Source organism: Dermacentor andersoni, chromosome 1, assembly GCF_023375885.2.
Source record: "Dermacentor andersoni chromosome 1, qqDerAnde1_hic_scaffold, whole genome shotgun sequence".
Taxonomy (NCBI): domain Eukaryota; kingdom Metazoa; phylum Arthropoda; class Arachnida; order Ixodida; family Ixodidae; genus Dermacentor; species Dermacentor andersoni.
Genome location: NC_092814.1, coordinates 48,329,405 through 48,356,254, shown reverse-complemented (window position 1 = coordinate 48,356,254; position 26,850 = coordinate 48,329,405). Strand labels below are relative to the sequence as shown.

Below are 26,850 nucleotides of genomic sequence, written 5' to 3'. Positions count from 1 at the left end.
CGAAAAGAGTCTGTTGTGGGGAAACTATTTTATACTGCCCAATATTGTGACATGACAAATTAAAAAGAAGAATAAGAACTTATTTTTATGCGGTTAAGAAGTGCGGCTAAGTAAAGCAAGTGCTACTTTTAGTATAGGCTACCACACGTCCTGGTCCGGATATATTCCAAGAATCACGAAGGTCTACTTTATGCCGCAGCCGCATCAACACAAGATACAAATGGCAAGTAAAAAACTGGGTCCGACTAGCAGCATGCTTACTCGTTGTTGAGACGGTCGAGGAACGGGAAGCCGACGCGTACTGCCAGCGATTTCACGTCTCGTATAACTTCGCCGCGAGCCACGGCGAAGTCGCAACGGGCGGTGCGGTTGAGCTCACGGCCCAGGTAATGGAACATGGTCACCTCGCTGCCGATGAGCGCCATGTATCCCATGCGCACTTGGTCCAGCACCCACTTTTCATGCTTTGGGTCTAACGTCATCATTCTGTCGGATAGAACCTTGAGTGATCCACGCTCTTGGGTCTGCGCGACCAGAAAAAGAAAAATGGAGGCAGCTTCAGTCATTTATTGACTATACATCACTGGACGCCTGTCTACGAAAAACACGCACATATCAGTTTACTGTACCAATAGAAGCAATAAAGAATTGTCTGAGAGTCTGTTCAGAAAGGAAATTTCGCGACGAAATCTTAATGATGACAAAGAAGCTATGCAGGTAGACCTTAGATCTCTAGGATGCACTAGTAAATAAACGACTCTAGAGCAAGTGCACCCATACATAATGCCGTACCTTGCACACACATTGTGGCCAAAGCACGTGGGACACGTGAAAAAAAAAATGGAATTTCGTAATTAGCGCGAATTATTATTGCATACGTAGCTTTTCTCTCACTGTTGTTCACGTAAGAAGCGATGCAAGGTAACTTTTGACCCTTTCGCATATCTGGGTTTCCTGCCACAAGTAGTTTGTACAATCCTTGGGTCACGTAAAGCAATTTCGCTTAGTTAAGACAACTAAATTAAATTCTGGAGTTCTACGTGCCGAAACCACGATCTGATTAAGAGAGCACGCCGTAGTGGGGTTTGATTTTGACCACCTGGGGTTCTTTAACCTGCACCTAAATCAAAGTACACGGGCGTTCTCGCCTTTCGCCCCCATCAAAATGCGACTGCCGCGGCCGGGATTCGATCCCGCGACCTCGTGCTTACCAGTGCATTACCAAGGCCACTAAGCAGCCACAGCGGTCATTTACGACGAGCGTGAACAAACGAGACCTGTAGTTGTAAGGAACGCATTGTGCCGTTATTTCTTGTTGATTCTGCTGCAGTGACCGGGAGTCCGCTTCATTGTAGTGATGCAATACTAGTGCTAAAGATAACTTTACCAGCGAATCTGCACAAGTAAGTGAACCATCGTGTCGAGCTCTATTGCTTTTAAATAAAAGATTCTAGGGTTCATGTGCCAAAACCACGATCTCATTATGAGGCACGCCGCAGTGGGGAATTTCGGATTAATTTTGACAACCTGGTTTTTTTTAACGTATACCCAAAGCACGGTACACAACCGTTTTTGCACTCCGCCTCCGTCGCAATGCGGCCGCCGCGGCCGGAATTTGATCCCACGACCTCGTGCTTATAGCAGCGTAAGGCCATAGGCAGTGAGTTACCGCGCCGCTTTTCTTTTGGTAGTCACTTCATGCCTGTTTATAGTAACATAGCACGTAACTCTATGCGCGTTTATGGTCGCATAGCCGAAAGATGCAGATAAAATCAATTCTTTCTTGTGCGCGATTTCGTAAACGATTTCATTGTATCGCTCGCGCATTTTTCGCATAACTTTCAATATATACGCCAGGCCTCAATTTACGGGGCACTTTCAGTCCCATCCGGCGAAATGGGAGTGAAAGTGCCCAGTAGACTGGAGCCTCCAGTGCGCCGTTAGTAGCACTTGGACACGCCGTTGCGCGACGCTGTCCCCGGAAAGACCCTTTTCCTGAAATGATGACGTGCTCACAGAAACCGTACGAGCAGGTCTAGTGCAGTGGCCTGCGCACCTTGAGCAGGTCAAAGACGGCCTGTCCCTTGAAGGCGCCCCATCGCATGTACCCTCGGTGCGCCACGAGGTTCTCCACGTTGTCCACGGGGTTCCGGATCTTGGGGAAGGTGAGGTCTGCCACTAGGTTGCCACTGTACGTGGTGAGCGTGACGATGACGAACAGCCACCAGAAGCCCACCAGGATGCGGCCCGAGATAGCGTCAGGCAGGTGGATGCCACCTGCATGTGCACGACAGCAGCTACTGCAGAGATTCTGCGGTCTATCTGAGCTCAGGCCTCGGCAAGTGGCGAGCAGGGAGACTCAAATATATGCCGCCGGTCAGTGCTTTGAGAAGTTGCGCTTCTGCTGTAACGCCATGGTGAGTACCAGATGGCGGCGTCTTCCTGTATACTCACAAAGGAACTGAGCACGTGCTGGTGGGCGAGTTGGTTATACTTGATTACAACGAACGCGCCAAATAAAACAACGGACGAAGGAAGGTGCCTAGTGAGCCTATGTCGTTGTCCCGTGTCGCCTTCCTTCGTCCGTTGTTTTATTTGGCGCCTTCGTTGTAATCACAAAGGAAGAAAATCTGCAGGTGAGTAGCGAATGCCAAAATTTGGGCACCGAGGCGACGTTAGAATGGAATTGAAATTCTCATTATGACCGCGTGGAACGTGGTATATAGAGAAAAAGCTTAGGCCTATTTTACACCACAGCTGCATTGGTTTAAGCCGCGCGCTAGAGTCAGCCGTGCGGCAATCTACAAAGGCAGCGGGCTCAAAACACTAAGGCAGTTTTGGTTTCAATTCGTGCGTAAGCGATGACTCTGGTTGCCAGCAGAAGCCGCTCACGCCAAGAAATACGGCCTTACCGAACTAAACACACGTGCCCTCGCACACTAAACCATTGCACCTACAGTCTGGAAACGTACCTTGTTGAATGATTGCCCCGAAGCAGTACCATTCACAGTTTTGTAAAAGGAAGAGTCCCTTGTTGTTCCGGAGGCCATAATAGTCATAATATGGGCTGGCGCAGTGGATACCCCAGAGCACGGGTCCAATGAGTAGCAGCGAAAAAAGCACAGCCACCCATGTCTGCAGAAACCAAGACGCAAGCACTGTAAGGCCACGGAGGTCGCATTTGCTGTAAGTAAAGTGACTTTAACTAGTAAGCGTAACTTGTTTAGACTTTAAATGAGAAGAAAGGGGGTTAACCGGGGGGCCCGATTTTTAATAATCATATCATAAGAAGCCAACAAACAATGACACCAAGGAAAACACAGGGGAAATTACTTGTACTTACTAATTGAAATAAAGAAGTTATAAATTAATGGAATTGAGAATGGATGAAAAAACAACTTGCGGCAGATGGGGAGCGATCCCATGTCTTCGCATTACGCGTGCGATGCCTTGCCAATTGAGCTACCGCGGCGCCGTCTTGCCATCCACTTTCTGGGGTAGTTATGTGTTACTACTAGAACTAAACCTGGGAGTGTTAGCCAGCGCCACCACTCACAAACTCACAAAGACGTGGGATCGTTCCCCACCCGCGGAAGTTTGTTATTTCATCCACTTTCAATTTCAATAATTTATAATTTATTTATTTCAATTAGGAAGAACAAGTAATTTCCACTGTGTTGTCCTTGGTGTCCTTGTTTGTTGGCTTCTTATAATATTGCCCAGACTCTGTGTTTCGTGCAAGCACCAAGCGTTCAAACTGCGAACTGAAACTTCTGTTGTGAAGAGTCAGGCGAGTTGTAACCACATGCAGCAAGTAATTTTACTGTTCATATGTTAAACATGGCCAAGTAAAGTAGCGGATCCTTTTCAGCAGATAGATCTTTTTAGTTAAAAAAGAAAGAAAAAGACCAAAATACAGCAGGCAGCTCTCAAGTATGGCGGTTTGGGCAAGTTGCTACATCTGTACTTCATATACGTAGCGCACAAGAAAGAAAGAAAGAAAGAAAGAAAGAAAGAAAGAAAGATGAGGACAGAAAATCATGAGCCATTTCACTCTGTGAAGGTGGATGCGACGCTGTTTAGCACACGACACAGAGGTGACACAGAATTTTGAACAAATGTACGGACTCATTTGCCATGATTTTTATGTATACATTCGCGTGGACGACGGGACCGCCTTCCCGAGGAGCCGGAGAAAACTAGACATGCGTGACGTTTCGACGGGACCGCCACCACGGGAGAGCGGAAGGGACGGAGATACGCAAGCGCTTAGAACGCCGGTCAAAGTGCAGTATCTGTTCTTATCACAGTAATATTTCATACAGTTTGTAGTTGGACCCAAGATATTAAACTAATTTTGGAAAGTTGGCGGAGTGCTTGAAGCTTGCTTCACCTTCACCGCGGGCCGGCCTATCTCCGGCCCACGGCTTTTGCACACGCAGAATAAGAATGCACGGAAGCATAGATATAAACAGCTTCGCTGTAAAAGGGGAGACGGATAACAACGATTTTTGATATAACGATCATTTTCGGGAAGAACCGTAATCAGCTAATCAAAGAACTCATTGAAGTAGAACCGATGCTAGGATTGGTGAACTTTATTTCTCCAAACCATCAATCGCTCTATCCGAAAAGTAACTTGCATTTTTTTTTTTTTACACGAAATGTGAACGCAGTGAGTATGCGCGGCTGATTTCATATATGTGCAAGGTCTCTCGTCAATGAACAATTAGTTCAAAGTCAGCGCTACGTGTGTCCCTTTCCCTCATTTTTCCCTTGTTTTTTTTTTTCGTGCGCTAATGCACAAAAAACTACGTATATGAAGTGAGGAGGCAGCTACTCCCTTATTAACCAGCAGAGGTTTTTCCTGCGGCTTCGTCGTGCGATCTATATGTGATCTATATGACGCGGACAATCATGGCAAGAGAAGAGGAAAGGCAAATTCGAAGGTGGCTGCCCAACTGCACGACGTTATGAAACTGTGGAGCATTTCACAAATACAGGCAATTATAAATATTGAGTGCTTGGTATCTTATAAAACACGGTATCCTTAATATGCAAGAGGCTGGAAGCACATACAAGCAATCTAGACGTCAGAGTGTGGTTACTGCTACGAAGTATCATGTGAATATTTCTGCGTTTGTCTGCGCTCCAGTGGCATTCACACTAAAAGAAACTGCATAGTATTCAGGTGCACCATCATGTGCCCTCACTTCATAGCTTGAAAGACGTGCTTCGTTGTTTGAACGCGAAGGCGTCATTTTGTATGCCTATTTTTTAAATTAACATAATTCAAAATAATTGAAACACCAATATTAGCAGAAACGTAACTTACATCCCATGTGAATGGATCGAGAAAGAGGTACTTGTAGTTTGCCCTCGGTTTCGGTACCAGAATCTTGTACGGTGATTCGTCGTATGCTGACGTGAAGTTCACTACTTCGGACCGCTCTTTTGTTATCGAAAAGCCGTAAGCTGCGAGGTCGGCTTCCTGAAAAAGTTGTCGAATACTTTCTTTAGCACGACATCTCAAATTCGCAGCCCACTGCTGAACACATCAGAAATATAGTACGTGGACTTATCAAAAGGTTAGCGCTCACTGAAAAGAACTCATTCCGTGCTGTGAATAGCAGTGTTCGTGTGCATGTGCCCCGTTTCTTTCTCTCTCACTCTCTCATATCTACCTCTATTTCCTTGCTTTCTTTCTACGTCCCCTTCCCTTACTCACAAGCGTAGGCTAGAAAACCTGATTTTTGTTCTGTTTAACTTTCCTGCCGTTTTTTTTTCTTTGGTCTCTCTTTCTCTCCAGTTTCTTTCGATAAGCGTGCAAGTGCTGAATCACTGCGGGTGGTTTCCCATCAGCTGGATCTTCCGTATCATGAGTTTCAGAAGAAAGCTATGGACGTCAGCTATCAGAGGACTGGTCTATTTTCATGACTTGGATTCCCTATTAGGCACTAGTCACTGTAAAATTTTTAATCAGCGAGACATGTCAATTACAAGCTCGGTGACTTTTCTTTATGGGCTTCTTCAAGCCATGCAGCCACGAAAAAGCTGGGGTGTGAATCCCTCAGACACTGCGTGCATAAAGCTTGAACTTTGTATTCAGTAAATAACTCGGGGCTCCGCGCAGCCCTACTCGCACCTGTCTGTGAAGCATCCCGATCAAACCAGTCCATTTGCCTTTCTCGAATGACCCGGGAATTTCTTCATTTGGCACCCGCCACTCGTACCTAAAAAAAGAAAATATCATCACAGAAGTGTGTCTGTTGTACGCGATTAATTAATTAACAGTTAATCGGCAGGTTCGCCAGAAGGCGAAGCAGTGACAGCGACATCAAGGCTGAGCGCTGCGCTTGAACTGCTCCGACTGTGTTCCAGCTATACCACGTGTACTACTAACGCGGCTGCCTAAAAATTTCTGCCAGCCTTAAAAGATTTAACACGCCGTGTAGGGCCTGTATTGGCATCACACAAGCGCCGCTAAAGCCGCGTCACTAATATACATCTCTTTCAAGTTGGATCACTGATACTGTATTGCACTTTTAATATTCAATAGCCTGAAAACATTTAAAAGCCACGCGATGTGAATGGTACGTTTAATGAAATTTCTTTGCGTGCTGCCAATCTCAAGATTCTGAGGAATAATTCAGTCAAGAACGTAAGACGTGGTTTGAAGAAATTTGGCAGTTGGATAGTATAGCATTTTACTTGCATATATGACATGCATAAATGTATACCTAAATATATACAGAACCTCACGGCGACGTTGACGGCGAAAATTCGCCTGGAGTGTCTAAAATAATAAGTAAATAAGTTAATCAATTAGTAATATTCTAATGAAGGTAGTGCATGCTTACTGTGTAGAGAAATTCCCGCCTTCTACCGGTTTCTTTTTGTGTTTTGCTAGTCATCCCTGGCCTTCCGATGAGTCTGGTTATGTGCTGCGTAGTATCTCTTAAATATCAGTGAATCCTTTGTGTCCTGGCTGAACTATGTGAAGTTAGGATCTGGTTAGGTTTTACTCCTAATTCTCCTGCACTGAGGAGGCGAGGGGAGAAAGTCGAGCGGCAGGCGCTTATGGTGCGGAGTACAACATCCATACAAAAAACGTTGTGAAGCTCGCACAAAAAAAAGGCAATAATGCGCACCGATGTACTGGAAGTTTTAATAAACACAAAGCAACAGTTATAGGAGTTCTGGCATGGGTTGATTAGCGGTAGTCCTTTACGACCTCTTCCTCGATGTCACCGTGATTAAAGCCATGCGGTCTCTACTGACACAACGCGGAAAGAACCCTGCTCGTGTTCTAGCATAATGATTGCAAGTATCAACCACTCGGCACTCACGTAAAGTTCAGTCCTCTGGCCAGTGACTCGACCATTTCGGCCATCGTGCCAGTGACATTTACAACAGCTTTTTTGTCCGGTGTCATTTGAACCACAGACATGGGAGGGTCCTGTAAGTAGAAGGCACCGTTACCTTTCACAAAGCAAGACGTACTATGGCGTTCAGTACGAGTTGAAATGTGCGAGCTGTGGCCGCAGCGCTGTTCGGTTCGAGCTGATGGCGCTACCGTGCGACGCACTCGAGAAAAAGAAATGTGGAGAGTGTTTCGCCGTTACAGTAACGTAGTGTGCATATATCATGAAGCTGTAACACACTGCAGCACTGCAGCACTGCTGCTGTTTGGGATGTGTAGCCCGAGAGTCAGGCACAGGCCTCACACAGTGTACAGAAGAAAAAAAAGTTTCTCTTCATAAAAGTGACGGACAGTGCGTGTGTAATGCAGAGAGCACACGCATTTAAGGAAAAAATAAAGCGTTCAGGTAAGTCCAATGCAAGAGTAGGTCCGCCTGCAGAAACGTGCACGCACGCAGGGTGGATGGAAGCACGAACATAGTATGTGACGCGCAGGCGACGTACGTTGATGACGGCGATGATCAGCTTGATGCCGCCCAGGTCACCGATGATTCCGGGAAAGAAGTCCTTGCGCTCCATGCGGATGCCGGCCACCAGCGTCCACTGGCCGACGTCCAGGAGCACCTGCTCTCCGCGCAGCTTCGCCACCGTCTTCAGTGCGAAGCGCGAGCACTGTCCGCACCGGCTGCTGTTCAGCAACAGCGTCTGCGATTATCGTAATTTTTTATTACACAACCAGCGCAGCACTATGGAAAATCACAAGGACAACTGATGCAGAGTTAAGATGGCCCACATGGAGTAGCAAACTTCAGCGACTGTAAATGAGATAGTAAAATGTCGATTCGACTCCTTAATTCGACTACATGCAGAAGCCCCGAACGCGCCCATGATTTTAACTTTTTAAGGTTTGTTCTCTTTCGAGATTCGAGGAATTCGAATCAGTTTTGCATGGCCGATTGGGTTGAATTAACGGAAGATGTTTGTGACAAGGATATAGTGGTGTTGGAGTGGTGCTGCAGTACGGGTAGTAAACGCGTATGCTAGTGTAGTTTACTTAAAGGAAAAAGGTAAAGACGACAACTCGAATATAGCGAGTCGTAAATACATACTTGTGTACAAGAAGAGGCTTTCATTTGTCAGTGCGGAGTGACACGTGACACAGATGAACTTTTTACCTTTTCTCTTTTTGTTCTTTCATCGTAACCATGCCATTTTGTTTAACACAAAAGTGACAACCACACTGTAACCCACCTTTGACGTGTTTGAGAAAATGTACTTCGTCAGCATAAACTCTGATGTCCTGTACGTTCCCTTTGAAAGCTTGTCTCCGATGGTTTTGGCCACAGTCTCGACTGCCATTGGCAGCTGACAGTGTTCCTCGACCTGCGGTATAATTTGTTCCGTAGGGTAATTTATGGTTACCGAACAGCATGCTAACCACACAATTGTGGATTTCCTAAACATAGATTTGATGCGTGCTTACAACATGCTTAATAAGCATTTAATAATTGAATAAACCCATGAAAGCTTACAGGACAGTCCGTTTCTGAGACTTCAGCATACGCAATGACAACGTTGGCACCGTCTGGGAATGTCCTAGTGAACACTTCAAACTCCTCATCGATTCCTTCAGTAACAACGCAGACGAAATCCCGGTGGAAGGTCATCATGTCACTGTCTCTTATCTGCATAGAACAAAAGAGCTCGTAAGGTTTTTGATTTCACAGCCCTCAATGTGTGAATCTAAATGGCATGTGCAACTTAGGTGATCAAAAACATCAAAAATGCAAAGCCAAATTGTTTTCCTACCTTTGCGAGAGTTCCTCGAACAAGCGTCATGTTTCCAACGATGATGTAATGGCGGAGGTGCACTTGCTCTCTAAACGTATCGACGATGTTGTCTATCGACGTGGTCCCTTCTTCACAAGAGCTGCCCAGACAGACACGATATGTTGTAATCGCCGCGGGCTTTACGTTCGACGAAAGCCCTCGTACAGCTTTTACCATGTCCTCCACATACACCGGATCTGAAAAAGCATATCGTCGCCTGGTGAACGAGATGTTACCATGCTGACATCTCGGCATTTTCCTCTCAAAAGGGTGCCGCCCTGTGTGGAAGCTTGAGGTAGCTGCATGACACACGCTGTATTTATGTGATCTATATGACGCGGACAATCATGGCAAGAGAAGAGGAAAAGCAAACTCGAAGGTGGGTGCCCAACTTCTCGACGTTATGAAACTGTGGAGCATTTCACACATGCAGGCAATAATAAATATTGAGTGCTTGGTATTTTATAAAACACGGTATACTTAATATGCAAGAGGCTAGAAGCACATACAAGCAATCTAGACGTGAGAGTGTGGTTACTGCTACGAAGTATCATGTGAATATTTCTGCGTTTGTCTGCGCTGCAGTGGCATTCACACCGAAAGAAACTGCATAGCATTCAGGCCATGTACTATTGCAAATTCATCAAACGATAAATGGATCCTATGTTTGGGATTACACGTATGCATTAAGAAGGTCCAACATGGGAGCCAGCTTGCAGACAAAGAATCAGAGTGATAGAAGAGTAGGCAAGCACCCTGCTAGCATTAAGAACAACGATTATAATTGGCCTAACCTTTGCTTCCGATGGACGGTATATTGCATGCGAATCAGGCACAATTAAGGCTTAGTGCGTGGCGTAGCATTCTGGCTGAACGAAACAAAACATCAACAAGGTGGATGCGCGGTGCAATATGAAAAACCAAGGTACAAACCACATAGCTCGGTGCAAAAGCTGTGGATTGCAAAGCATTTGATTTTTGTGCTCACTGAGAAAGACGGAATTTGACAGAATTATTCAGAATTCAAGGATGAACACAACTTGGTTCCGCATTTCTTTCCATTCCCTATTTCGTCTTTTTGAGAAAAGATGCGTCAAGTCTGACCTCAGAAAGAAGGTCATGCAGGGCTAATACGGTTAGCATTCTCTAGAGAGGTTCGAGTCATTGCGCGTTTTTATGCTTACATCGCAACTGCTCGTTCTTTTACTCATATATTTGAAGGGCCTAGCTACCGGCGTTGCTGTGCTATTTCCGGGCATCTCTCCTTCATTAAAAAAACGTTAACATGAGCAGCTTAACGGTGTCGATGATGCACGTGCCAACGAAACGTACAAAATTCGCTCTAATTATCCCAAATCGAACAAAAAAAACAATGCGTTTAAGAAACATGGGTGCTTTTGTGCGACCTTTGAAAACAGCATAATTCAAAAGAAGTCCTAATATATTTGTTTTAACCTATACTTCGAAGAGCTTTCGCAATGGTGATTCTCCATTGCGTCGTTCACGCTTCCTCTTCCTTTGATATCAGTTATATTACTCCAAGAGACCACCAGTTCCATTTCTTGCGCATCAGATGTTTGTTTTGCTTAATTCCACTTATATGTCTTAATTTTATCTATAATGTCATCAGCTCACGTCGGACATGCTGCTGTCTCTCTCTGTCTCTCTCTCTCTCTCTCTCAATGTCAGACCTGTCGTTGTCGTGCAGTCGTAAATTTCCTTTGTCTTTTTTTCGTCGCCTCCCAACCGTGCAGTTTGTTAAGATATCTGCCGACCACGCTGCAGCGCACAAGCTTTCTCGCCCATATCTTCTATTTTTACTCACTGTAGTCAGGGTCATGCAGCATGACAATGCTCTTCCAATAACGCAGGTCGCGGGTACTCCGCAGGTCAGACAGCAGCGGCACGACGTCCAGAGGCCCTGTAGTGACGGGAAAGCCCAGCACGAATGCCTCCTCGAGCCGTGGGCAATAGCGGTCCATGATTGGCACAAGGAACGTTTGGGGCATGCGCCTCTTGACCACTTCATAAGCGTGCTGTGTCTTCTGGCAGTCGACCACGGTGAACGCAGCATCGAGGAGACTCTCTGCGAATGAATGAATGAATGAATGAATGAATGAATGAATGAATGAATGAATGAATGAATGAATGAATGAATGAATGAATCGTCTTTATTTAGCCCGTTCCGTGGCGACAATTATTCTTCCACGGTCATTTACTGCCGTCACTGATATTCTGAGAGAAATCGGCCGCAAGTGTGTACGTCTGACACAAGGGGCTACAACAAGTGGCTACAAATGTAGTACATGTAGTATACTTAAGTATACTACATGTGACCGCAACTGTGGACAAGCACGTACTTCTGCACCAGAAGCATGAGCCCGGATGTGCACATCTGAGGCGACTACTTAAGGCTTCTAATAAGGGCATTAAGTTCTTTTTTCTTTTGCTTTAACACGAGAAGGAGTAGATTTTAATGAAGCGAAAGGAGGAGAGGTCGGCCTGGAGAGCGTGTCTCTAGCATGCTACTTCTCATTGGGGTAAGGGTAAGTGGGATATACAGGAAAAGGTAGGTGGCAGGTGATTATGATATGGCACAATTAGTTATACTATACCGGGCGTTTCAGCGAACACTTTCATACATTTTTAAAGGTTGCCTGTTGCAGATACCACAGTTCTAGTTCATGAGCTGGTTTACTCGAAGAGGCGGACATTACTCGAACAAAAATTGAATGCATAATCGGCTAATGAACAAAATTTTATTATTCAAGTTATTAACTAATTACCTTACGGTCCATATAGCAATTTACAAATTCGAGCCGCGGAGTCCGCAAGGCGGATTCACTTGGAACGTATTTTCAGGATGACACCAGTTTCGAGATATTAATTCACGAAATTTGCGGATAAATGCATTGGCGTTCCAGTTAATTTCTTAAAGAAACGTCGTTTTATGCATTGAAGCACAATATTAACGAACGCCAATGCATTTCTCCGCAACGTTCGGGAATTAATATCTCGAAACTGGTGTTATCCTGAGAATTCGTTCCAAGTGGATCCGCATTGAGAACTCCACAGCTAGAATTTGCAAATTGTAATATGGGCCTTAAGGTAATTAGCTGAAAACATAATTATTGAATTTTTGTTAATTAGTCGATCATGCATTTAAATTTTTGCGCAAGTAATGTCCGCCTCTTCGAGTAGACTAGCTCATGAACTAGAATCTGCCAGAATCTGCCAGAATCTGCCAGAGCCAACCTTTGAAAATTTTTGAGTGTTCGCCCTGAAACAACCTGTATACATGTCCGATACATGGATGGGCGCTTTAGACACGCTACACGCCAGGAGTAATCTTGTCCACACAAAAGGTTATCGCGCGAACACATTTCGTACTGTCTTCACGTCTCGTAGGTTCTAGAGACGACCGTCTAAGCAGGTGTCACATAGAAAGAATATGAATATCCTGAATCGTCTGACCGCATGCTCTTCTTTATTGAGATATTATCTTAGGCGTGTTCATCTTCATGGTACCCAGTGATAAATATGATCCTTAAGAGGTAAATCCATAAAAAGAATAACGCACAGAGGTTTTCGATTACAACGCAATTGAACAAGTGGTTTGAGATCAGGGGCAGATCCGGGGTAGCCTCTAGGAAGGGGCCCTCATCAAAACATACAGAGAACGGGAGGGGGGCTTTGTATACGCTAGCGTTTCAGTAATTAAGATGTAAGGCAGGAATAAAGTATCTGCGACGAGAGAACCGGAGGTATAGCCTATGAGTCAAGCACAGAATTTCATTCGGTCAAGGAAAGAAAACGAGAAATTTAATGCTTGGCGCGGCTTGATTCTACCGAAAACGCCTCATGTACTCACTGCCCATGATGGCCGGCAGTTGCTCGGCGTCCTCGGCATGGTCGGCCAGCACGCGGAACCTGTGGCCTTTACCCAGCAGCTCGCTGTAGTTGCCCTGCAGCTCGAGGAAGCGGTCCTTGACGCCTTCGCCGACCAGCTGGAGATTAGGCATGCTCACTATGGCTGCGCGGAAAGAAACGAAATATTGAGTCCTGAGTGTACGAATCTTGAGTGTACTCGTAGTTCCGGCCAGTATTGAGGTTCCGGTAATGCTGTCCTGGCACCAATTAAGGGGAAGATGAGACCTCCACCCAATCGTAGCAATTGCTACAAAGGAAACCCATACGGGTTCCTCGAAAGAAAAGCCTCGCAGTTAAAGAAAAATTTGTCCTGGTACGGGAGTCGAACCCGCGACCATCGCCTTTCCGGGGCAGCCGCTCTACCATCTGAGCTAACAAGACGGCTAGCACATGGCAGAGCGAAGTCGAAGTTGTCAACGACTCGAAGCAAAGGCAAGAGTTGGACGCAATAGTCAATGTCTGATTTTCCCCTTAAGAGGAAGCTTTAGCTCGAGTGCTCCTATCTAAATACATGTAAAAGGAGAATTCGTTTTTCTCGGCGACCAATGCACCAAATTTGACGACGTTTGTTGCATTTAAAGGAAAAACTTATAATCTAGTGACTGTTGGTTTCGATTTTTTGAGTTAGGTTGTGAATTTTTTATTAAAAATTGCGAAAAATCGAAAATTTTCAAGAAACGAAACTATCAAGTTTACAACTCTGTAACTCAACCACTAAAAATGATAATACAATTTTGTGAATTGCATCTAATAGTACATCTAAAGCGGACAAAATTGATATGTTACACATGAATATAAAAAAAATTTAATCGTAGGGAAATAAAACTTTTGCAAAACCGTTGTAACCAACGCAACAAATTCATGTAAGATGTAAAATGACATATTGAATTTGTCCGCTTTGAATGATCTAATGGATGCCGTTTACAGAACCACGATATCAGTTCTTGATGCAGAGCTATGAATTTGTGAACTTCGTGCTTCCATTTTTTTCAAACGGTCAAATATTTGAAAATCGATTTAAGAAAATTCAAGCCCTAAATCGAAATTCCGCTTCCAACAGTCACTAGAATTTAACTTTCTCTTTCAAATGCAACAAATTTCATCAAAATCGGTCCAGGGGTTATCTCATAAAAACGTTTTTGCGTTTTACATGTATTTGAATAGGCCGCGTCGGAGTTGGGCCCGAGCTAAAGCTTCCTCTTAACAGACCATCACTTCTCTCCACCTTGCGGGTTTCCGCTGAAATATTTCGTCTAATAGATCTAATTGTATCAACCTCTTCTCTACTTTTTTTCCGCCGATATTCTAGACGTCTATTGCTTATCTAGACTGCTGACCGGTTAACGCTGGCATCCGCTTTGAAACCAAGCGCTTCTGGAAGGTGGACGTTGCCTACGGGTCTCGCTGGGAATCCCTTCGCGTTCCATTAGGATGTTCTGAGTTGTCTCCTGATTTTTGCTGCAACATACACACGCCTCATTTTGTTGCGAATATTTGCTCCGGTATGTTCTTGTCCTTAGACAAGTATCTCAGGCCTCGAATAGCAAGACGCTGCCCTTTCTGTTATCGTACATATTTTCCTTTCTAATTTCTTTCTTGCCATTCTTGTAAATCGCCAGCCTTATTTGTTTCTATTCTTTGAATCCAATTGACTGTCTCTGTTTCTCTCACTTTGTTTTTGATTACTCCTGGTTGTCTATTTACACTTTCAGTTACCCTGCATTTGGTTGCCAACTTTCTTCACCTCTTCCTCTATTCCGTGTCCACGCTTCTGAGGTGCAGATATTTTTCGCACTTTAACCGCCCATTTATTTTCATCCATGTTTTTCAGTCTTTCTTTAAAACTAATTTTGCTCTGCGCTTCTCTGACTTCAAAAGAGGCCGAACCCATGCCTCCCTGCTCTGCCTCACTTGTGATTTTACCGTAGGCCCCCAAGGTCAAACGGCCTAGTGACCTTTGGTTGACTTCTAATTCCGACAAAATGAGTAACTTTAAGCACGGAATGCCACTTGTGAACGTCATCGCTGGCATCATTACTCCTTTCCAAATTCCTCTCGCCACCTCATATTTATTGTAGGTCCGAAATTCTCAATGTTCGATTATTGCTGCATTCAGCTTTCCCTTTATTTTCATGTTATATCGGTGTGTGCTTGAGTAAGTCAATCGCTCGTTTATGTATACGCCAAGGTATTTATATTGCTTGGCTATGGGTACGACTTGCTGTTGAATCGATGTCACACCATCACTTGGCTCCTCATTAGAGATCATAATTAAATAAAGATCATAATTAAAAATCACACGTATTCACAAGTATCTGTAAACCTCTTGCATTGTCCGCTAGTAGCACTATGCCGTCCACATACATCAGCCTAGGTGCTCTGTCTTGCACACTTTGCCCATTACGGATGAAATATACATGAAAACCTAATTCATTATTTTGCAGTCGCCTTTATATGCCCTTAACATAAAACGTGAGCAACAATGGAGACAGAGGACATCCTTGCCTCAGTCCGCGGTGAATTTCCACCAGCTCTTTGCATTTCCGGCATTCCATAAAATGCCATCCATAAAAGCCTATTCTGAATTATTGAAATTCCTAAGCACTGAGTGACACAAATATAATGACATCTAAGCATCTGCCTTATCTTAACCCGTCCTGTACTTCCCCCCAGCAGGTTTGCACATTTCAAGATGGCCACGCAGGCCGAAATAACGGGCGTCAAATTAATCCTTCAATTTACCTGATTACGCACGCGGCACCGCGGAGCGCGGCTCTCCGTTCTGACCCCTCGTGACGCAAAACTATGGCGTCAAATAAAGCTGCCGTCGCACGTCCCTCTTCCCACGAGCCGATTCCGATTGGCGCTTTGCGCAACTGCCCGTTGGACGCATAGCCACTTCAGCAGCAGGGGCTAGACAAGCCGCTGCATCGCGCGGTATGGCGAAGGAAGGAAAAAGTGGAGAAGGAAGGCAGGGAGGTTAACCAGTTTAGCTTAACCGGTTTGCTACCCTACACATGGGAGCGGGATGGGGGGGGGTGAAAGACGGGGAGAAGAAATAGAGAGCACATAACACGGCACACACATCGTTGATTACAGTCTGTCACTCTTGCGCGCCACGTGACATCACTGTCACAGCCGCTTGTCCAAGCCCGTCTCCTTCATAATCCGAAGTAGACCCTTCGTCGCCTTCACCTGCGATGTCTTCTGTCGGCGGCATGTGAAAATCGTGAATATGGCGAAGCTTTATTTCACGTTGCGCTTCTACGTCACGCGGTGGTTGCATCGCGTGCATAATCAGGTAAATTGAATGAATGACTTGAAGCTATTTATTATGTTTTACGTTGCCGTTTTGAAGTATATAAAAGGGGAACTAGACTCTTATGACGATCCCTTTCAACTTCCAAGCATGTTCCGTGAAGTGTGAGACTAAGAAGATACATAACGTAATAGCTTAATTGGTTCATGGCTTGCTTTATTTTCTCTTGCAAATGATGTCTGCCTGGGCAGATAATGAATCTGTAGTAAATTATGTAGGCTTTAAAAAATACTGAAAATAATAAACAAATATATATATATATATATATATATATATATATATATATATATATATATCTATATATATATATATATATATATATATATACATAAATATATACAGGATATATACATATATATATAATAAAATAATATATTATATATATTATATATTTTCTGTATATATATAAATATATACAGAAAATATAATCATGATCATATAAAGCAAACAATCAATGGACCCCCAGTGAAGATTGATTGACTGTTGGCTTTATATGATCATGATTAACAATATCGAGCCCCTCGGTTCCCCTTATTCTCTCGTTTATATAGGATAAGGGGAACCGAGAGGCTCGATTTTGTTAATCACGATCGTATAAGGCCAACAGTCAATGAATCTTCACTGGGGTTCATTGATTGTTTGCGTTATATATATATATATATATAAAGTGTTCAAGTCACACGTGTCTGGAAAATGTAAGTCCACGTTGACAAACACAAGTAATAAATTTATTTCGACGTTCCAGCCTAGACCATTCCTTTATCTAGATTGATCTTACACGTACATGACAGATATATATATATATATATATATATATATATATATATATATATATATATATATATATATATATATATATATTGAATGGGAGAAGGGGGAACCGAGGGGCCCGGCTTTCGTATATCGATTCGCCTTTTGTCGCTCTGATTACGAAACTGGGCGTGCAAGCCCCGTGCAACCCCCGCCCACGTTATTCTCGACGCTCTCCATGACGTATAGCAGCTCGCTGTCAGAACCTGTTGAAGCGTCCATTCCATCTTCGCGTGTTTATGCCGGAAGCGAAGGTAGGTCGCCGAGACCGAGACATCATCATGATCGCGCGATAAGATGATAAGAAGCGCGCATAGGTGGTCAGCCAGTTGACGTAAAAAAAGAAACAAACTGCGCTATTCGTGCACCCAGTTTCGGTATCGGAGAAGTTTCGGTATCGGAGCGACAGAAATGCGACTTCTTTTTCGGCGAACGCCTCAACAACTGATGGCGTTTTTCAAAACCGCGTAAACTGCGTTTGCCACATGCGGCGTCCTCCTCCAATACTACCATCGCAATATTAGCATTAAGACCAGGAATTCGAAAGATAAATGACCACTCTTGGTTAATTAGCAAACGGACTGCGAAGGCTACTCGACCATATATTGCACGCCGTGGTGAAAGAACGAATAGCGAAGTCATGATCATATCGACTAAATCCTCTTTTTTAAATCTGAATAAATTAATATAGATAGCACGATGCGTGAATTTATTTATTTATTTATTTATTTATTTATTTATTTATTTATTTATTTATTCTCATTAGCGCGTTTGCACTCTTTAGCTGCACTGCAGCTGACGAATGTTTAGAGGCGCTTAATGACGGCACTTGAAAGCTAGATGCAAGAGTTCAATATGCCAAGAATGCTTGCAGTTTCTCCGTGAAAGGCTAACAATAACAGTAACTAAGTAATAAACTGCTTTTAACAAAGTGGGCTATTCGACACGCGTGTAATGGGGAGCGTAATATTAACTTCGACCCTTGACGACGCCAACTTAACCATCAGCTCACATGAGTTTGCAGTTCCAAGCATCGAAATTATTCTTGATATTCGGAACGTTTCACGGTTTCACCCTGTAATGCCCAGACAGAGTTCTGCGTCAAGGAAAATTGGAAAAAATTAGTTCTGACTACGGAAAGTACATTTGCAGAAAAATAAGTGCTTCTTTTTTCATTTATAGCTAATTACTGTATTAAATAATTAACTAGTAATTGATTTCCTAAACTATCTATGGCTGGAACTTTGTTGCAGCATATCAATAACGCAACTATGGGCTTGTCATTAAATTTTCCGCGCTTCAATCAGCATTTTGAGGCACCAGACTAGGCGTAGCATATATGATACGTTGGGCATTACAGGGTATAGACATCTGATAAGCAATTCGTTTTGAGAAAGTACAGTTTGTTTCTTGACTGGTTTAAGAGAGAAAGAGAAATGAAGAAGTTGAAAATGTCGAAAACTGCTCGACTGATGAGTGTTAGAGGTACCGGTGGGATCAGTACTGACTGTAAATGTTACCTCTGTCACCGAGTCGTTGCGTATAGGGGAAGATATGTTACCTTGCTGTGTGTGGGAGAGACTGAGCCTCTCAGCTTAACGATTGAGCTGTGTCATCCGCTGCTGTCGGAGCGCTTTAAGGCTAAGTTAGAAGCTTCTGCGTTACCCTCGCATAGCCCGCCCACAGACACAGAGTTTTCATTCGCGATCAAGACGTGTGTTCCTCATTTCTCTTCGCTGAATGTCTCGTTCGTGTATGCGGCCTCGAATCACCTCACAACCACATTTTCTTTTTTCTAGTCCATGCTCGTGAAACACTCGAGAAAGTGAACCGCGACGAGGAAAAAGCCGTGAAGCTCCTGCCGGGGGCATCGATTGGAAATCCTTCCGGTGCCCGACTCGCGCCAGCACCGAAAGACGAGGTGGGGGATCGAAGGCGGCGGGTCGGACGGACGCCCGCGCACTTCTTTGTGTCCCGTGGCTTTTGAAAGCGTCTCCACGTCGATGACGTGATGGGGTGGGAAAACAATTTTCACCCTCTTTCCTCTCCTAGATTCATTTCTCCTTTCGCTTCTTTTCAATTTCTTTCTTTCTTTCTTTCTTTCTTTCTTTCTTTCTTTCTTTCTTTCTTTCTTTCTTTCTTTCTTTTGCCATTCTGTTGGCCGTTGTTCTGGCTTTCAGCTAGTGTGTCATTTCGTGCCGCCCACGGCTCGAAGACGAAATGGCACGCGTACACAAACGTCTGCGCGTGCGTCTTGTGATTGTGGTATAGACCGAAAAGAACTCCGTGCGTGTGACGCGCCTGACACGCGTGCCCGAGATAGACGACAATAATGTAAGTGAAACAGTCTGACCTGTATTGTGCGTCCAGAACAATGAATATAGACGAAAGTTAAAAAGGACAACGATGACGCAGCGTTAGTTCGAAATGCAAATGAATGTAAGTGCAGGACAATAATTTTTTATAATGATCAGCTATGAGAAATTATGTGTAGATTACATTTGAACAAATAATTTCATTGAAACCATTACAAGATGCGTTATGCGACATAGTAGCCAAACATTAGTGACACGGCCAACCATGGAGGACGCTTGCGGTCGGAAAATGTGGATCTTCTTGCACACTGCTCAAATAAGTAATCAAATCAGCACTGCCTTCGCAGCGGTAACGCCCATTGTATCAAAGAGGCCACTGCATTTTGTTTCTGTCTTCTTGATCCATCCACAGAGCATTGCCGTCGTTTTCTGCGGTAATGAGTACTCCAAATCGGCAACAGCGTTGCACCGGGCGTCAACTTAAACAGTTTGTTCACATACCACAATTCTTCTGCCAACGTTAACGTCACCAACGCTAGTCACTAACCGCTAAATGAAATGTGAAAACTTACGTGTACCGAAATTTCGGTGTACGTTAAAAAAAAAAGAAAAACAAAGCCAGTTGGTCAACATTAACCTGGAACCGTTCTCTATGGCATCCCTCAAACCCGAAGTTTGGATTTGCATTCAGCTCACGGGGAGGTGACCATTGTGAAAGTCACTGCGTCGTTTTTGCAGCCAAACGCAATCCGAGTCTCCGGAGACCCTCTAGCCTTCCGCACGCGATCCGAGGATACGCCGTCGATAGTGGGACAGCACAACGGCGGCGACAACGGCGACAGCGACAGCAGCAGGAATGTGTCTCGAGTCGCAATAAAAGTAAAATTCGTTGCTGCGTTGACGCACACGCTGTGGCAAAAGACCATCGCAACAGGTAGAAAGTCGCAGAAATCCCGTATATGCGCCTTGTATGTAGCATTGCTTAAGAAGGATAGATAGAAATTATGGCGTGCATGTGGTATTTTCATCATCGCACAAACTTTCTGAACCGTCAAAAAGGAGCTGCCCTTGTAAGAAAAAAGGCGCGCCGTTCCAAGGTCAAGCACAAAAGGCGCCACGTGGAATGAACTCGGGAAGATTTGCGGCGCGTGTTATATATAGGTCACACGGGCATATGTCTGAATGACCGTCTTCGCGAACACTGCAACAATGTTCGCAACCGAAAAGAATGCTTCGCGGCACTTTATCAAATGCGAAGCACTTCTTTGCCTAGCCAACCGCTAAGGTCAAACGTGAGGCCGTCCAAGATCACAGTTTCTCGCCGATGCGCGCGTCTCTTTGCTCCAGGCGCACGACCGCGCGCGCTCGCACGCAGCTACTGGCTTGGCACCTTCTTGTTCCACTCGCCGATACGAGTGTGCGGCTCGGTTGCGCTATGTGCGCTACGTTTCGCCCCGGCCGCGCTGGAACGCGAGCACAGTGCTAGCGTTCCAGCGGTAACCAGAGGTATGCGATGCGCCGAGGAGGAGGCGAAGCGACGGGCCGACAGAATACGCGTGGCCGTGGAGCACGAGCAAAAAGAGAAGCGATGCGCCAATAGAACGGCTGCTGAACAGGCCACCAAGACCAAGCGGCCTCGATTGGAGCACCGCCACTTGTGGGACGCACACGCGTACTTTCAAAAGCACTTGGACCATAATGAATTCGGTGCGGGGTGTAGCATCTACGACCGCCTCTGGTTCAGGTCGTGCGTCGATCGCTTGCCCGGGAGGACGCGAGTTCGCACGGGCTTTGCGTCACATGCAGGGGAGAAATGCTTCGCACTGACTTCGATAAACGTGGAGGATGGTTTATGCCGTGATTTCTGTCTCTCTTTGGGCTGCTCTCCTCAGTTTGAGCACGCTTCTGTCACGGGTAAGCATAGTGCACACGCATAATCATTGAAGCTGCAGAGATAGCATGAGAGGACAGTGTATGCGTCAGTAAACCACCAATCACTCTTCCTGACCAAGAGTTCGTGTATTTGGAAAGCGCGGGGTGATAGTGATCATGTGACTTTTCCTTTCTATTTCTACACATTTTCTTAGCATTTCTTGTTTTGTTTTGTTTTTTTTGTGGGCTATAGACGGAGGAGGGGGGGGGGGGGGGAGACCGTTCACAAGAGTGCATTGTCCTGTCCATTTTTCATACGTCCCGTCGTCTGCGCTGCTCACGATAAACTACACCAGTTGGCACTCAACGTTTGTCGTCGTCGCGTTTTTATGCGTCCTATGTCTTGCATTTGTATTGTACCAAAGCAATATGGAAAGTCACCAACTAGCCCGATCCGTGACGCTTTTAATAAGGTAATTTACAATCAATCATTCGCCCCATCAATCAATCCCTCAATCGATTGATAATAAATCATCGGTAATGATGAACTATATGATGTTGTAAAGAGGACTTGTGCTGATGTTTGATGCTGACGTTAAGGGATGCATGCTAATGCATGACGATCGGTAAATGGCAGTAACTAGTTACGCGTTTAATGTAACGGTTTCGTCAAAGTGTATGACAATGCAAACAAAATGCTTGTGCCTCTGTTGCTGTCTTTGGGGGTGAATGACTCCCTCAAGCCATCCTTGAATGGCGCAACACACGACGTCCGCATTGCTCGGTTATTCTGGTTGCGTGTGCATTTAATATTGTACCATTGTAATGTTTATATGTAATGCTGGCTGCCTTAATATCTATGTTATGCGACGCGTGTTTTTTACTAACTCTTTTCTTTACTTTTACATTTTATTTGCGAGCATGCATTAGCGTTTGCATGCAATAATATTGTCACGTGGTCGTGACGTTGAATAACACAGTAGCAGTACTGTGAACGACAAAACTAACTTTTATTGGGCGAACCTGTGCCCACAAAACAGGCTACACTTATAGCACAATGATAGCGGCGAACACGCTCGGCGATCGTCGAAAATCTGCCCAGCGGGTCAAGCGCGTCGGCTTTTATACAGCAGTCGTCGAATGTTCCAGACTAATCGCTGGGACCCGCGCGTATTCCACAATGTTCAACGCCATTCGCGTAAGGCGATGAAATCAGATAACATAAGGTTCGGCGACAACAGACAGCCGGGTAGAATCATCGATAACTTTCCAGAAACGTCGGATACATGCAGGCGCGTCCGTCGCTGTGTGATTACAGTTGTTAAGCGGCGAAACGTGGTCGCCCGATAAAAATAAGTACACGTGTCATTACCCCCCTCTTAAAAAGCATCGCCCCGATGCTGCTAACAAACGAAAGTAACAAAGAAAAGCACTCGTAGCAAAGAAAACAACAAACTAAGGAAGTTCATCAGCGTCCGTAAAATGGTTTAAGGCGCACCACGTGGACCACTTCAGATCGTGCGCGGCGCCGCTGTGAGTGCGAAATGCCGTCTGGCACGACCTCATAGTCTAGTGCGCCAATACGTCGGATGACCTTGTAGGGTCCGAAATAGCGTCGCAGCAGCTTCTCACTGAGTCCTCGCCGGCGTATCGGGGTCCATACCCAAACACGGTCGCCGGGCTGGTACTCGACGAAGCGTCGTCGGAGGTTGTAGTGTCGGCTGTCGGTACGCTGCTGGGTCTTGATCCGTAGGCGGGCGAGCTGTCGGGCTTCTTCGGCGCGCTGGAGATAGGTAGCGACGTCAAGATTCTCCTCGTCAATGACGTGCGGCAGCATGGCGTCGAACGTAGTCGTCGGGTTCCTGCCGTAAACCAACTTGAATGGCGTGATCTGTGTTGTTTCTTGCACCGCCGTGTTGTAGGCGAAGGTGACATACGGCAGGACCGCGTCCCACGTCTTGTGCTCGACGTCGACGTACATCGCTAGCATGTCGGCGAGGGTCTTATTCAGCCGCTCCGTAAGACCATTCGTCTGCGGATGGTAGGCCGTTGTCCTCCTGTGCCTTGTCTGACTGTAGTTCAGAATGGCTTGAGTGAGCTCCGCTGTAAAGGCCGTTCCTCTGTCGGTGATGAGGACTTCTGGAGCACCATGTCGCAACAGGATGTTCTCGACGAAAAATTTAGCCACTTCGGCTGCGCTGCCTTTCGGTAGAGCTTTAGTTTCAGCGAAGCGGGTGAGATAGTCCGTCGCCACGATAATCCACCTATTTCCGGAAGCTGATGTCGGAAACGGTCCCAACAAGTCCATCCCGATCTGCTGAAAAGGTCGGTAAGGAGGCTGGATCGGCTGTAGTAATCCCGCTGGTCTTGTCGGTGGTGTCTTGCGTCGCTGACAGTCGCGGCATGTCTTGACGTAACGGGCGACATCGGTGGTTAGGCGTGGCCAGTAATACCTTTCTTGTATCCTCGATAGCGTCCGGGAGAAACCGAGGTGCCCAGCGGTCGGATCGTCATGTAGGGCGTGCAGTACTTCTGGACGTAGCGCCGACGGAACAACAAGAAGGTGGTTGGCGCGGACTGGTGAGAAGTTCTTCTTCACGAGTAGGTTGTTTTGAAGCGTGAACGAAGATAATCCACGCTTAAATGCCCTTGGGGCAACGTCGGTGTGCCCTTCCAAATACTCGATTAGGGCTTTTAGCTCCCAGTCTCCTCGTTGCTGTTCGGCGAAGTCTTCCGCGCTTATTATTCCAAGGAAGGCGTCGTCATCCTCGTCATCTTGCGGCGGCGGGTCAATGGGGGCGCGGGATAGGCAATCGGCATCTGAGTGTTTTCGTCCGGACTTGTAGGTTACAGTGATGTCGTATTCTTGTAGCCTGAGGCTCCACCGTGCCAGCCGTCCTGAGGGGTCTTTTAGGTTAGCTAGCCAACACAACGCGTGATGATCGCTGACCACCTTGAATGGCCTGCCATATAGGTAAGGGTGAAATTTCGCTGTGGCCCAAACGATGGCGAGGCATTCCTTTTCGGTTGTAGAATAATTGCCTTCTGCTTTTGACAATGATCGGCTAGCGTAAGCTATCACGTGTTCATGTCCATCTTTTCTCTGGACTAGGACGGCACCGAGGCCTAGGCTACTGGCGTCAGTGTGTATTTCGGTATCGGCGTGCTCGTCGAAGTGCGCAAGTACGGGCGGCGACTGCATGCGTCGTTTGAGTTCTTGAAATGCGTCGCCCTGTGGCGTTTCCCACTTGAACTCGACGTCACATTTAGTTAGCTGTGTCAGCGGCTCAGCGATGCGTGAAAAGTTCTTGACAAATCGCCTGTAGTAGGCACACATGCCAAGAAATCTACGCACTGCCTTCTTGTCGGTGGGCTGCGGGAACTTTGCAATGGCAGCTGTTTTCTGCGGGTCGGGGCGTACTCCGGATTTGCTGATGACGTGGCCTAGGAATAGAAGCTCATCGTAAGCGAAGCGGCACTTTTCTGGCTTCAGAGTGAGCCCTGATCACTTGATGGCCTCTAGTACTGTGGCAAGCCGCCTAAGGTGATCGTCAAAATTTTCGGCGAATACAACGACGTCATCCAAGTAAACGAGACAGGTCTGCCACTTCAATCCTGCTAAAACAGTGTCCATCACGCGCTGGAACGTTGCAGGCGCCGAGCACAGTCCAAATGGCATAACCTTGAACTCGTAGAGGCCGTCTGGGGTGATGAAGGCGGTCTTTTCACGATCTCTTTCGTCGACTTCTATTTGCCAATAGCCAGACTTGAGGTCCATCGAGGAGAAGTATTTAGCGTTGCAGAGCCGATCCAATGCGTCGTCTATCCGTGGGAGAGGGTATACGTCCTTCTTCGTGATCTTGTTCAGACGACGATAACCGACGCAGAAACGAAGGGTTCCGTCCTTTTTCTTCACCAGCACAACAGGAGATGCCCACGGGCTTTTCGACGGCTGGATGATGTCGTCGCGCAGCATTTCGTCGACTTGTTCTCTTATAGCTTCACGTTCTCGCGGCGAAACTCGGTAAGGGCTCTGGCGAAGTGGTCGAGCGTACTCCTCGGTGATTATGCGATGCTTGGCGACTGGTGTTTGTCGAATCCTCGATGACGTCGAAAAGCAGCCTTTGTATCGCCGGAGCAGACTTCTGAGCTGCTGTTGCTTAATCACGGGGAGACTTGGATTAATGTCGTAGTCTGGTTCGGCAACCATGGTCGTCGGGGTAGATGCGGCGGAATCCGAGAGGACAAACGCATTGCTGTTTTCCAGAATTTCCTCGATGTATGCGATCGTCGTGCCCTTGTTGATGTGCTTGTACTCCTGGCTGAAGTTTGTCAGCAACACTTTCGTGTTTCCTCCGTGCAGTCGAGCGATCCCTCTTGCGACGCAAATTTCACGGTCTAGCAGTAGACGTTGGTCGCCTTCGATGACACCTTCTAAGTCAGCGGGTGTTTCGGTGCCGACCGAAATAACAATGCTGGAGCGAGGCGGGATGCTCACCTGATCTTCGAGCACACTCAAGGCGTGGTGACTACGAGGGTTCTCCGACGGTATCGCATGGTCTTCCGACAAAGTTATTGACTTCGACTTCAGGTCGATGACTGCGCCGTGTTGGTTGAGGAAGTCCATGCCGAGAATGACGTCTCGTGAACACTGTTGGAGGATAACGAAGGTGACAGGGTAAGTCCGGTAGTGAATGGTAATTCTTGCCGTGCACATTCCAGTCGGCGTTATGAGGTGTCCTCCGGCGGTACGAATTTAAGGGCCTTCCCACGTAGTCTTAACTTTCTTCAACTGGGCGGCGATGTGTCCACTCATGACGGAGTAATCAGCCCCTGTGTCGACTAAGGCGGTGACTGCGTGGCCGTCGAGAAGCACGTCGAGGTCGGTGGCTCTTTGTCTTGCATTACAGTTCGGTCTTGGCGTCGGATCACGACTGCGTCGCGTTGACTTGTGGCTGGTATGTGACGTCGTCAGGTCGTCTTTCGTCGTCGCATTCTTTCCTTCCAGACTTCGTCGGGACGGCGGCGTGTCGTTATGTCGTCGAGGTAGTTTCTTCGGCGTCTTCGTCGGCGGCGGAGGATCTTCGACAGTTCGACGGACAGCAACCGCACCTCCATCGGTTGCTGCTTTTAGTTTTCCGGATATGGGCTCGCTGACCGGCCCCGAGCTGGGCCAGTGTATGGTCGGCGCTGCGGCGACAGGTAGCGGCCTGGTGATGGTGAACGCGACGGTCGTCGAGAACTCCACTGAGTAGCCGCGAGGTAGTCAGCGATATCGCGAGGGCGTTCACCTTGCTGCGGGCGCGGAGCGTTGACGGGGAAACCTCGCAGTCCCATTTCCCGGTATGGACA

At 46.2% G+C, this 26,850-nt stretch overlaps 1 protein-coding gene and 1 pseudogene across 1 annotated transcript in view; one reads left to right on the top strand and one right to left on the bottom strand.

The window, feature by feature from the left end:
- LOC126546336 (ionotropic receptor 93a-like) overlaps positions 1-26,850 on the bottom strand; it is a 45,838-nt gene that overhangs the window by 3,594 nt on the left and 15,394 nt on the right. The window contains exons 2-13 of the mRNA XM_050194524.3: positions 13,124-13,285; positions 11,078-11,338; positions 9,232-9,449; positions 8,955-9,107; positions 8,674-8,805; positions 7,927-8,127; positions 7,350-7,459; positions 6,146-6,233; positions 5,336-5,491; positions 2,973-3,135; positions 2,057-2,277; positions 262-524 (exon numbers count right to left, since the gene is read on the bottom strand). Coding sequence (XP_050050481.2) covers positions 262-524; positions 2,057-2,277; positions 2,973-3,135; positions 5,336-5,491; positions 6,146-6,233; positions 7,350-7,459; positions 7,927-8,127; positions 8,674-8,805; positions 8,955-9,107; positions 9,232-9,449; positions 11,078-11,338; positions 13,124-13,285 — 2,128 coding nt within the window. The remainder of the gene's footprint in view (positions 1-261; positions 525-2,056; positions 2,278-2,972; positions 3,136-5,335; positions 5,492-6,145; positions 6,234-7,349; positions 7,460-7,926; positions 8,128-8,673; positions 8,806-8,954; positions 9,108-9,231; positions 9,450-11,077; positions 11,339-13,123; positions 13,286-26,850) is intronic.
- Positions 4,265-4,430, top strand: LOC126546411 (U2 spliceosomal RNA; annotated as a pseudogene).